Source organism: Gregarina niphandrodes (assembly GCF_000223845.1).
Source record: "Gregarina niphandrodes unplaced genomic scaffold scaffold00007, whole genome shotgun sequence".
NCBI lineage: Eukaryota > Apicomplexa > Conoidasida > Eugregarinorida > Gregarinidae > Gregarina > Gregarina niphandrodes.
In genome coordinates this window covers 165196-177432 of record NW_011645778.1, presented here as the reverse complement: position 1 = coordinate 177432, position 12237 = coordinate 165196, and the positions used below count along the sequence as shown (strand labels likewise).

At 54.4% G+C, this 12237-nt stretch overlaps 8 protein-coding genes across 8 annotated transcripts; 5 read left to right on the top strand and 3 right to left on the bottom strand.

Annotated features, from left to right (window-relative positions):
- On the top strand, positions 1-1572 carry GNI_050460 (eukaryotic translation initiation factor 3 subunit B; the record flags this gene model as incomplete). Its single annotated transcript, XM_011131444.1, has 1 exon — positions 1-1572. A coding segment is annotated over one exon (1572 nt), but the record flags the coding sequence as incomplete, so codon positions are not given.
- Positions 1573-1923: 351 nt separating this feature from the next.
- On the bottom strand, positions 1924-3743 carry GNI_050450 (putative allantoicase; the record flags this gene model as incomplete). The annotated part of the gene is made up of 3 exons (XM_011131443.1): positions 1924-2800; positions 2836-2890; positions 3293-3743. The coding sequence occupies 3 exons, from the start codon at positions 3741-3743 to the stop codon at positions 1924-1926; spliced, it is 1383 nt and encodes a 460-aa protein (XP_011129745.1).
- Positions 3744-3764: 21 nt separating this feature from the next.
- Positions 3765-5349, top strand: GNI_050440 (CBS domain protein; the record flags this gene model as incomplete). The annotated part of the gene is made up of 2 exons (XM_011131442.1): positions 3765-3907; positions 3981-5349. 2 exons carry the CDS (start codon positions 3765-3767, stop codon positions 5347-5349), a joined length of 1512 nt encoding a protein of 503 aa, XP_011129744.1.
- A 637-nt stretch (positions 5350-5986) lies between these two features.
- On the top strand, positions 5987-6415 carry GNI_050430 (Cwf15/Cwc15 cell cycle control protein; the record flags this gene model as incomplete). The annotated part of the gene is made up of 1 exon (XM_011131441.1): positions 5987-6415. One exon carries the CDS (start codon positions 5987-5989, stop codon positions 6413-6415), a length of 429 nt encoding a protein of 142 aa, XP_011129743.1.
- A 380-nt stretch (positions 6416-6795) lies between these two features.
- On the top strand, positions 6796-7413 carry GNI_050420 (superoxide dismutase; the record flags this gene model as incomplete). Its single annotated transcript, XM_011131440.1, has 1 exon — positions 6796-7413. One exon carries the CDS (start codon positions 6796-6798, stop codon positions 7411-7413), a length of 618 nt encoding a protein of 205 aa, XP_011129742.1.
- A 304-nt stretch (positions 7414-7717) lies between these two features.
- GNI_050410 (hypothetical protein) lies at positions 7718-10130 on the bottom strand (the record flags this gene model as incomplete). Its single annotated transcript, XM_011131439.1, has 2 exons — positions 7718-9877; positions 9987-10130. 2 exons carry the CDS (start codon positions 10128-10130, stop codon positions 7718-7720), a joined length of 2304 nt encoding a protein of 767 aa, XP_011129741.1.
- Positions 10131-10338: 208 nt separating this feature from the next.
- Positions 10339-11312, bottom strand: GNI_050400 (putative 40S ribosomal protein S2; the record flags this gene model as incomplete). The annotated part of the gene is made up of 2 exons (XM_011131438.1): positions 10339-11222; positions 11291-11312. 2 exons carry the CDS (start codon positions 11310-11312, stop codon positions 10339-10341), a joined length of 906 nt encoding a protein of 301 aa, XP_011129740.1.
- A 195-nt stretch (positions 11313-11507) lies between these two features.
- On the top strand, positions 11508-11964 carry GNI_050390 (hypothetical protein; the record flags this gene model as incomplete). The annotated part of the gene is made up of 2 exons (XM_011131437.1): positions 11508-11777; positions 11857-11964. 2 exons carry the CDS (start codon positions 11508-11510, stop codon positions 11962-11964), a joined length of 378 nt encoding a protein of 125 aa, XP_011129739.1.
- Between the last annotated feature and the right edge of the window lie 273 nt (positions 11965-12237).

Here is a 12237-nt window from a genome sequence, read left to right as displayed (position 1 = left end):
ACATCTGCTAAGCAGGACACATCTGCTAAGCAGGACACATCTGCTAAGCAGGACACATCTGCTAAGCAGGACACATCTGCTAAGCAGGATCGTGAGGCCAGAAAGCGCCCTCTGCTGTCCTGGTCTCATGATTCTCAGTACTTTGCTATTGCCTGCGAAGAGGGAATCAAAATTTATCACATCACCAAAGCTTTGGGACCGGTTGTGGAGGTATCCTTCACGGACCACTCTGGCAACAAAATTCCGTACTATCCCGCTCCTGGTGCAACCTTCTCGTGGCAGCCTAATTCGCGTGTGAACGATCCTGCCGTGTTGGCAGTTTGGACAGCCAAGCCCAGAGACGTTGCGCCCAGTCGTCTGACTTTGGTAGAGGTGCCTTCCTTCAAGGTCTTGGCTACTCGCAACATATTCAGCATTGACGGCATCGCCAGAATCTACTGGAGCCACCATGGAGAGTACTGTGCCCTCGTTACCCAAATCCAGGCTAAAGCCGTCATGGGACAGAAGAGGGCCGTACACTCGCAGTTGGATGTCTTTACGATGAAGGCATTCAGGGGATCTCTTCCCGTAAGTTCAGTCACTGTTCCTCACGAGATCATGACAGTATCGTGGAGTGAGTCTCGCGACCGACTCGCCGTTCTAGCCGTGAACAAACAAGTTATCTTCTACACAGTCACCAAAAAGGGTCTTGAGGAATGCGGAGAGCCGATGGATGTTCCTCGCGAAATCAATACTATCTCCTGGTCGCCCCTCGGAACACATTTTGTATTATCGGCTTGCTCAATTGAGGAGAGCGCTGGTACTCTGTGGTTCGGTGTGTGCTCTGATGTATCTACTTCCACGAATGGTGCAGGTTCTGGCTACTCTGGTTCCGGTGCTGGTTCAGGTGCTCGTCTAATACCTGGAGTTGGACTGTCGGGCAAAGGCGTAGCAACGAACGCTGCGACCCGATCGATCCCGGGAGCTCCCTCTGGGTTTAAGACCGCGACAGGATCCTCTGGCACCGTCACCGCTGGCTCTAGCAAGTTGTTTACTCCGGAGATTTTGTTCAAAGGTGAACAGATGAAGTTGCAGCACGTGGATTGGGACCCCAGTGGTCGCTACGTGTCGACAAGTGTTTCATCTCCTGTTGGCTCCAAGTCCGGTTATAAGTTTGACGAGATTGCTGGCTACACTCTTTGGTCATGTCAAGGGAAAGCAATTTTCAATGCAGGCGTTGAGGGGCTTCACAGGTTCCAATGGAGGCCGCATCCGTTTGTTCACATGCCGGAGTCCAGGAGAGAGTTAGTCAGGGAATCGTTCAATCAATATACGAAGACATTCGAAGCCCAGGACAGCAAGCGGAAGACTGAGCGACGAGAAGAAGCTATGAAGTTTAGCAAACAGCAAAGGGACACTTTTCAGAAACTATTGCGGGCAGCACAGGATGGCTGCCGGGCACTGCCTGAATCTGAACAGTGGGAACAGATGGAGGCGGAGTATCAGAAGTCGAGGCAGTTAGTGAAGCACGTGAAAGAGAATTGGCGCGAAATTTCGGTCACTGTTAAGCCGGCCGTTGTGCCATCAAATTAACCAAATTTCAGCTTTTTATTGTGAACATTGTTAGCTAGACATTCTGCAACGCATCATTGACCTAGGTGATGACGATCCTTCTGGGTGATGACGATCCTTCTAGGGGATACCGGTTGCAGGCTGATGCGCGCTCCGTCGGCAGTAATTGGGCATTAGCATTCGTTCGTTCATTCGTCATTGTTGGGTCATAGCGGTGGCCAACTACAAGTCAAAGAGATACGTACGGTTTTTTGGCGCCTGAAAGCGCATGCCGAAAGAACTCATTACTGGAGATCTCCGCTCCTGTCCGCATTGCTCCTGACCGCATTGCTCCTGACCCCATTGCTCCTGACCCCATTGCTCCTGACCGCGTTACTGGAGCATGGAGGATTCGTCATGGTCCTCTTGGTACTCCTCTTCGGGTTCCTCCTCCAAGGTGAACAAGTCGGCGGCGTCGAAATCGAGATGTTTGCCGCTGACACACACGCGTGCGACGGCACCATCAGGGTTGATTGCAATCTTTAAGTGCGTGGCCGGGACTGGATTTTTGAGGGTTACAGTGTATTCCTCGTCCCCCTCAAGGTCGTCAATGGTTCCGAACTCGAACCACTCGAGTCTGGCGTGGTGGTTGGCAAAGAGGAGTTGTTGTTGAAGGACGGTCATTTTTCTGGTCTGGGAGGAGTCGAGGACACTGACGAACACTTTGTAGGGCAGGTCGCCGTGTATGCCGGTGGTGCTAACGTCCACGGAGTGGACGAGACACCTGGCCGCGAGAGCGATAATAACTTGGTCTTCACCAGAGAAGGGTATATCCTCGCCCACCAAAGGTTCCTTCACGAACATTGGCCTTAGGGGCTGTCGCGGCGTAATCCATACCTGGTCGTTAACCGGCTGTATAGCCATGACCGGGTGGATCACTTGAGAGTCTCGACGGTCGGCCTGGGGGTTGTCGTCAATGAGCGAACCGTTTACGAGCAGGTTGGCCGCGGTTTCCCAGCCAGAGGATGCGTACACGACTTGCGCGCCGATCGCACCGTCCGCGTAGTTCAGCAACCTCGAGGGCAGCTCTCTCTCCTTCATCTTGAACACGCCGCCCAGATCCAGCGCACATTCGCCGTACACCCACAGCTTCTGGATCCCGCCGTCGGGCAACAAATTCACCAACAGAACGTCAATCTTCAGGTCTTGGCCGCACACATCCTCAGGCGTTACCTCAAAATAATTGCTCTGATTCCGCTTCAATGGAGACCTACAACAAACTACGTTACACCCAACCTGACTTACACGCCAACCACACTTCTCCATGCAGATTGCGTATCTATCAGTTTACTCGCGCGCTCTACACAAGAAACAGAGTAACAGGAGAGAGACGGCAGAGGGTAACAAAGAAGCGTGATGAAGGGCATCACCTTGGATTTCCAGAGGCACTCCGACCGAGCCCCCAGATAGACATCCTCGGTCAGCTGCGCGAGGCGTGAAATTCGGAAATTCGTTTGTCAACCTGTCATACAATACTAGAACGAAAAAGAGGTCTGTTAGGTGGCGCACACCAACTGGCACTGGTGGTGGTCCATATCTTGTGGTGGTCAATATTCCATGGTGGTGGATATGTCGTGGTGATACTGGGTGGTGATACTGAGTGGTGATACTGAGTGGTGATACTGGGTGGTGATAATGGGTGGTGATACTGGGTGGTGATACTGGGTGGTGTGGTATGGGGGTTCCCGTGGCTTTGGCGTACGTCCGGTGAGGTTGATGACGTCCCAAGCACCTTCGATGCTTATGTGTGGTGGTGCGTCGTTTCCGGTGGTGATGAGTATTCCACGGACGATAATAGGCACGGGGAGTTTGATTAGGCACCATTCGTGGCCGGGTATCCTTCGTCTGCGGGTGATCCAACCTCTAGTCGACGGCGGATGTCTGTCGTGTTGGAGTATATCTGAAGCGGAACAGCGGTATTCGTCGGTAGCGAAGATAACGTGTGCTCCCAAACGTGCATCACAAAAGTTAGTCATCTTCGTAAAGGTGGGCACATGGTCGCTCAACGATGCCACCCGTGGTATCCGGTAAACCGGACGCTCTCCCCCGACACATGTCGCCTCCAGTTTAGACGACCTAAAAGGATGCGCTAACTTCGCCGTCAAAGAACCCAATAAACCTTCGTCACAACGAGCCCGCTTTGCCCGGAACATAATTTTTATGCACTTCCTTTAATGGACACACTCATCTGGGACCCAATCGTTGTGGCCTGTCTAGTCCTTGTCGCCGGCCTAATCTCCGGACTTACCGTTGGTATACTTGGACTCGACCACATCGAACTAAAACTCAGAGAGCAAGAAGGCGACCTAAAGATCTCGTACCATTCCCACCCTCTCGTGCTGGTACCTCTCTCGTGGTTCCAACTGTGGTGATTGTCTGTGTCATTTTAGACGTGTGATTCATATGTTGAAGCGCAAACACTTGATCCTTGTATCATTACTGATCGTCAACACGGTATGTCAGGAGACATTGCCACTGTTACTTAACGAGATGATGCCTGAGTGGGCTTCGGTAGTGTTCTCAGTAACGTGCGTTTTGTTATTCGGTGAAATCATTCCACAAGCCGTTTGCTCCGGTTCCTATCGAATGTCTATTGTGCGATTTTGTACACCGTTGGTCAGGGTAATCAGTTGGATTGTGTTCCCTCTGGCGTACCCCATCGCTAAGCTTCTGGATTGGATGTTAGGAGCACACACGGAGAAGTATTACGGCCGAAACGACCTCAAAGCGGTTATCCGCATCCACCAGAAACCCAGCAGCGTCGACCTTAATAAACTTAATGAAGGCGGGGGCACGGAGTCCATGGACCGCCGTGGAGATGAAGGGTTGTTATCTGACGAAGTCATCATCATCGAAGGCGCACTGGACATGGCTAAAAAGACCGTGGAAACCATCATGGTCAAAATTGCCGACGTGTACGCCTTGGAAGAAAAGGCGCGTCTAACAATGGAATTGAGGAAATCGATTGTCGAGGCCGGGCATAGCCGTATACCAGTCTACCGGGAGCAGATTTCGAACATTGTGGGAATGGTCTACATCAAGAACTTAATCACCGTCTCAGACTCCACCTCACCACCCGTCGGCCAGCTAATTGACCTCGACCGATTCCCTATCTTCATTCGGCCAGACCATAATTTATACGACCTAATGAACACTTTGCAAACTGGAAAACACATCGCTCTCGTTACCGACAATCCGGAGGCCCAACTCCGTGCCTGGGAAGCGGAACAAAAGAGAGTCAGGGCACACATCGATGTCCCCAACGCTAACGCCCCCACGACTGTCAATGATGCCACAAGAGACAGTGATACGAGGAGGGACAATGATGCCACAAGGGCCAATGACGTCCCAGGGGGCGCCGAAAATCAGAGTGCTGCCTCTGCCTCTGAGTACATACAGGACGGCAATATCGCGTCAGAAGGAGTTGAGTTTGGCGAAATTGCTGAACAGGTGCATCACGCAAAGTACCCCGTTTCCCACAATATTCTGGGACTGGTCACGATCGAAGATGTGCTGGAGGAGCTGATTCAGGAAGAAATTTATGACGAGTTCGATAAACCTGTTCCCGCTTTGATGGCTATGAAGAAGTCCATACGTGCGTCGAACGATGTCAGCGCTGGAGGCATCTTGGACCAGCTTGAACAAGGCTTAGAGAAGAATGCCGCCGTCCAGATCAGCACTACCGAGAAACCCGGGCCTAGGGCCGGCTCTGGCAAAACGAAAATTTCTGTCATCAAAGTGTCGCCTACCCGGCGATGAACGATGTTTTGCAGGATAATGTTCAGCAAACGATTTAGATAGGTAATGAAGATAGATTGTGCAGGGAGGTGCGGTATCCACCTGTGGCAATCACGGGCAGTGTTTATCAGTGCGTGGCGCTGACTGACCACGTTCACTGACGGTGACGTGGTCAGGCTGATCGATGTACGCGAGGCTAATCGATGTACGTCAGGCAGCTGATGTTCATCACGGCGGAGATATCTATCTAGATCTTTGCGGACCGATTGGCGGGTCTTGGTTTAGGTGGTCCAGATTTGGTCTCATTGCTGCTGGCGGGGTCTGGTTGAATTTCTGCCATCAAAAACCAAGGCGCCGGGTTCTGGTTCTATCTGCTCTTTGGTTCTAACTCGTAGCGCCATGCACAACAAGAACGGCTATATACAGAGTCGCCAGTCGGAGCGGAAGTCTGGCCGCGACTTGGCCGGGGAATTGACATTGAAGCAACGGCCCCGACCGGACGCGGCAAATGGTGCATCGCTTCTGCCGGATAACGTCTTTCTGACGAGCAACACGAAAAGAGCACCGGATCATGGTCCAGTTCTAGGGGTTGTTCCAGGTATGGTAGTGGGCAGTCGCACAGCACTGCCGGAGAAGGAACTGCAGTTGTTATTTGGTCATGTTCAAGCGTATGCCACCACCGCTCGATCTTGTCCCCACCATGTCATTCACGATTTCTGTGCCCCGGTGTATTGCTCTCCGTTGTAGGAATCCTGAGGACGTAGATGCGGTAGTCGAGCTCAAAGAAGACGAGTCCTCATCGGGTCAGTCGTCGGAGAGCGAGGACGACGACGAAGCCCTTGCCCGAGAGCTGGAGGCGATTCGACGCGAGAGACAAAAAGCGGAGGTTAAATCCGAGCGGGAAACTGCGCTAGAGGGGTTGGCGGAGAGCTTGAGAGAGGGCCGCGTTGGCTTGTCTAAGTCGTGGACGGAAGAAGCCGTTTTCAACGTCAAAGTGTCCGATCCCGGCACGACCAGCGCACAGTATGTCAATGACACCGTAAGGTCAGAATTTCATAAACGCTTTTTGCAACGTTACATCCATTAGGGACGACATCCATTAACAACGTTGCATCCGCTAGCACACTCGACAGTACATAATCAGCACGGTTACAGTGTATCGTACCCTTAGCAACGTTGCGTCTTCACAATAACCACTTGGTTATATAAGACTTGCTAAGTGTTTATATGAGTATGCTGACTCCATGGCTGGGCCCTTCTTCAATTTCGGCGAGAGCCAGCGAGGGCCCATTTTTGCGCGTTGCGCGTGGTTTGGCGGCTTTCCCGAGAAGACAGGGTCAAGTGCCGGCCTTGGCTGCGAGTTTGGCTAAACATGATTCTTACAGCACGTGCCCTGTGTCGATGGTGCAGCAGCGTGTCGCGACTGTGAAAAGATTCCACACGAAAAATTCCAGTGAGCAAAGTAGTATGGATTTCATCCCTGAGCCTAAGCTTCCCTACGCCCTGAATGCCTTGGAGCCACACATCAGCGCTGAGACGCTCAAATTCCATCATGGCAAGCACCACATGGCCTACTACAACAAGACCAAGGAGCTGACTCAAGGCAAGACCCCGGTCACACTAGAGGAGCTGGTGGCGACTGCCGAAGGTGGTTTGTACGATCAAGCTGCGCAGCTATGGAACCACGGCTTTTATTGGCAGTGCCTCGGCTCGAACCCCGACAGCAAGGACGTGAGGAAGCCCACAGGACCGATCGCGGACTTGATCAACTCCTCTTTCGGCTCATTCGATGCCTTCAAAGAAAAGTTCGACACCATGGCCAAGGGCGCCTTCGGAAGCGGCTGGGTTTGGCTCGTTAAGAAGGGCGACAAACTCGAGCTCATGGAAGGCCACGACGGCGATTGCCCACTCAAGGGCGACCGCGGTCGACCCCTGCTTACCATCGACCTCTGGGAGCACGCCTACTACATCGACTACAAAAACTCCAGACCCGATTACATCACAGCGTACTGGAGCCTCGTCAACTGGGACTTCGTCAACCAACAACTAGGCGCCAAAACCTACAGCTACCAAAAGGCAAACTAACTACTTGCCATACGACCAAAACACGCACTTGGAGCCCGCACAAAGGACCAGACGAGTTTGATGGCAGGGTGTAATTTTTTGAAAAGCAACTTTTGGAAACATTTCACCCAAAATGCGCTGAGCACACGACAAGCAAGGCCTACCACAAGCTCAAACATGGCTAACGGAAATGGCTTACGACGCGCATGGTGACGATCCTTTGGTCAGACAAAAAAGCTTTTTGGGCCTGTTCCGACAGGAACCGGAATTCACGAACGAGCCCCGAAAGAATTAACGGGCATACTTGATGACCAAATTTCTGGAATCAAACGCAACCATACAACCTTGGCTTGAAGACTGCTTCATCTTCCAAGTCCGTCACCAGCACCAACACATTATTGTCGCCAAGGGCTTTGATGCTTTGTATTATTTGGGTTGTGTCAATGTTGGCCTTAACGCAGTCTTGACCGGCAATGGTTTGGCGCACCCCTTGGGATGGCGTTTTCGGTCTTGGGGTTATGGTGTTGCCATCCACGAGGAAGATGTGTGTGTGGGTGGCTAGAATCAGTTGAGATGGAGAGACGAAGGCGGCCGAGTGGACGAGAACAGGGGAACTGTTGTTCTCTGGTTTCAGATTGAACATTTTATGTATCCAGGTCTTCGTGGTCACGTCATACACGTCAGCGGTCCCCCTGGGGCCGTCCACTGCCATTAACTGGTTGGTACCAACGGCCCAGGCGTTGGCGGACCGCTGGACGTCTACGAGGCTTGTTACCTCCCCGGCCGAAGAGAGCGCAAGCAACTTGGACGGCCTCACTCCGTCAACGCTCTGGAGCAAAACCAGTCGGTTGTCTCCGTCTACGGCGGGCGACACAACTATACGCGAAATGGGGTCATGCGTCGCGCGGTAGAGCTCCATCACTCGGTCCTGTTCCCAGTTGACGAGATGTAGGCCGGCGGACACGACGGGGTGCTTGCGCTCGTTCAACTCGACTGTGGCAGTGGCAACCAAAAATTGGTCAATATCATCCCCTTTAGGCAGCGGCCAAATTCCCGTAATCATCGTCTTGCCAAAGGTCTTTATTATGGTCTTCTTCTCCTTCTTCTCCAGTACCTTCACCTCCAAACTCTGCGTGTTCAGGCCGATGAAGGCGGATCGTCCGTTAGTCATGTTCACAAAGATAACGTACTCGTATCCTTTGGACCAACAGACCGTTGCGTGCGTCAATGCGTGCCGCAGTTTCACTTCAGCAATTTTCACCACATCCACGGGCCTCTCGCTGGTGTCTATTTTGTCCAAGGCTTGGCAGAGCGGGTTCCGCAGCGCCGACCGCGCCCGCTCCAAAATGGCGGCGTGCAGCTTGCCCCCGTTCTTACTAGACGAGATGGTGATACCCCAGGCGATCAGCACCTTGGTTCCCGCCCCCTCCAACAGCAAATTGTCAGCTCCGTACATATTGGCGTTTTCCAGCGGCGTGCTGGCCTCCTGGACAACGCCGTGGCTCCGGAGACAGCCGAACTCCTTTAAAGAGAAATAACTCCTTATAGTGCCGTCAGCGGTGACGGCGACGATGCGCTCTGAGGGCTTCAGGACCAGAACCGCGACACATTCGCTGTACTGCGCTTGCCGCACACACGTGGGCGAAAATTCAGATTCCGACGTCAGAGTGTACAAGCTCACCTTGCCCGACAGCGAGGCCGTCAAAAACGAGCGCTGCCTGGGTCCGTCAACAACAGTAATGTCCATGACGGGTGCGCGGTACGGTTCCTGATATTCTTGCAAAATTGTAAAGGTGGTTGCATCCACCAGACATACCTGCCCGCTGCTGTCTCCAACGAGCAGTGTGGTGGCGTCCAGCGGCCGGAGGGCGCAGATGACGTTCTTGTCCTCTAGAAACTTGCGCTCCGCCCTGCGCACCGCCTCCTCTCGCTGTTTTTCCTGTTCTGCCGCCAGCTTGAACACATTCACGCCGGCATCTAGCACCGCGGGAAGCGGCTCCAGCTGCGGCTCGATGCGCCGCCGTTTGAGAACCCCAGAGGTCTTGCAGGGTAGTTTGATGCAGTGACCTACGGGTCCCCCCGCGCTGGGGTTGAAGGGCACCAGACGGGAGTCGTCGGTTCCGACGAAGCCCAGCGAGGCCGAGAGGACGCTAACACTCGTCAAGCACTCACCCTTCTCGCAAGCGCCCTTCAACATTACTCGGCCCGCACGCAAAGCAAACGGCGCCGTCGTCCCCTCCACGTCATCCACCACCACCTCGTGCACGTTGCCCGTCATGCAGGCCACAAAGATCCTCATACCCAGCACCGCCACGTCCCGAGCGGGACTCGCCAGCCGTAACACATCTAGCACTTGGCCCGCAGCGTTCCACAAACGAACCAAGCCCGTGTCCGACAAGGATATAAAGTAGTGACTGTCAAACGGACTGTCCTCCAGCACCAAAATCTTCTCTATCTTCTCTTCCGAATCATCTACATAATACGTCTACAACAACATCCCGTCCTTACGTCCCTCTCTCCTGTGTTTCCTCCCTCCCGTGTGTGCTGCGTGTGGACTCAATTCGCCCGGCACTCTCGTCCCGCCGGCGACTTACCCGTAAGGTTTGGCAAGAGATGGCGTCTACGACGTGTACAGCGCTCTTTCCGCTGGCCAGGTATAGCAGGTTGCGCGCGGCGGCCGCCGCCCGGTACTTGGTCGAGCCCGCCTTGCCGAGCTCGGCATACGCGGCTGTAAGCATTTTTATTCTCGGTGAAAAAACTCTTCTCTCCCACCCATACCGTGCTTTGTCTGCTACCCTACCCAGGCTCCCGATTCAGAGGCCGAACCCAAGCACTCGATTGTTAGAAACCGGACTCAGAGACCATAGTTAGAAACTTCGGAGAACCGTAATCGTTGACCCATAGTGAGTAGCGAGCAGCGCTGTCCGACCTCGGCAGAGGTGCAGTTTACTCTTCGGCGGGTTCCTCGGCCGCGACGGCGACGGTCTTGTTGGCCTTGTCGAGGGCCTTGGCGTAGACGTCGAGGGGCGACTTGGCGGTGTTCCCGGAGATGGCCCAGAGGTTCGGGGTGAGGACGCCGTAGGTCTTGCTGAGGGCGCGGTAGTAAGCGCAGACGAAGTTGCCCGAGGTACGGGTGTGGCCGCTGGAGCAGGTGAAACAGTCGGCAACGCCAGCGAAGTGGAGCACCTTCTTGGCAATGGGGGATCCCACGATGCCGGTTCCACGGGGGGCAGGAATGAGCCGGCCAAGGACAGAGGCGCACTTACCGCTGACCTTAAGAGGCACGGTGTGGGGTGCGCCGATGTTGCTACCCCAGTATCCACGACGCACGGGCACGATGGCGAGCTTCGCGCAGATGATAGCACCGCGGATGGCGGTGGCCACCTCCTTCGCGCACTTGGTGCCGTAGCCGATGTGCCCGTTGTTGTCACCCACAATCACAAACGCCTTGAAACGCGTCCTCTGACCGGAAGCAGACTGCTTCTGGACCGGCTTGATGCCCATCACTTCGTCGTGCAACACAGGCTTGCCCGACTTATCTTCCACGGCACCCGGACCCGACCGCGCGTAAAAGTAGTCCACGATCTGCGCCTCCTTGATGGCGAAGGAATAGAGGAAGATATCATCCAAAGTGCTGATGGAGCCAGACTTCACCAGGCGGCCAAGATTGGTCACGGGAGTCCACTCCTCACGTCCTTCCTGACGCCGGGGGTTGGGACGAGGTCCACGAGGCCCTCCACCCATGCCGCCAGCCGCACCGCCGAAACCGGACTGGTATCCACCGCGCTGCTGCGGTTGCTGTTGTTGTTCAGTTGCAGGAGCAGTCGTAGCTAAAACAAAGGCGTAAGGTGTATGCCGCGCACTTGTGTGTGTGTTTTCGCTCAAGTGTCCGTCACACGTGTGGGCTCATTCGCGGGCATGGGCGCATGACGTCATGTGTGTGCCTGGCGCCCGCACGCCGTGTAGCCCCGGCGAAGAGTGATGTCAGTAGGCCCGAGACGGTAGTCCGGCAGCCAGATGGCTCCTGGAGTGTGTGCTTACCCATCGTCGTCGCTAGGTCAAAAAAACCCTCCGGAATGCCAAGTTTGGAACCAAAAAAAAAGACGACGTAACAAATGGACCGAGTCGTAAGCCACGCAGTGCAGCACCCGTACACTACATGCCTGAGCTACGGCCTGGACAGCGGGGAAACCATTCCGGTATGCCACCATGAGCTCGTGGGCGCCAGCGCCGTGCTCGCCCAAGCCATGACTAAAGCCTACGCCAAGAAGAAAAGCACGTCCATTGACGCCCTCTACGTACTGCCCGCCAACAATGCAATTGGCGTGGATCTTGAGCACAACCTGGTTGTCAACTCCTTGAAGGGGGACGCTAAAGTGACTCCCGTAAGCACACAACCAACGGCCTGGAATAAACACAACGACCAGCCCCCAGACGGCAAGTATCCAGCTTTTGTCTTGTCAGGTAGATGACGACGTCATCGCGAAAGTGAAAGAAGTTTCGAGGTCAAAGGTCTACGACTTAGAAGATTCGTTGAACTTGGTGGAGGGCGGTTGTCTCTTCAGCGATTAGCCGCAGAGGCTGTCGTCCCGCACTGGCTGTCGTCCCGCAGTGGCTGTCGTCCCGGCATCCCACCCGGATGCCGTCATAGTGCGTGCTGTGTGCTTAGAAGCGCTTTTTCGGGGAGTGCTTAGCCGCCCTCATTCGGGATGAAATCGCGTGCGATAAATCCGAAGTCCTGGGGCAAGGTTGCACGCCACGTGGGTTCAACGTTGCGGGGCCGTCGGGGCGCGTGTGGGATTGGGTGGACGGGTTGTTTTCGAGAGGGGGTTTTTTTTTTGAGGT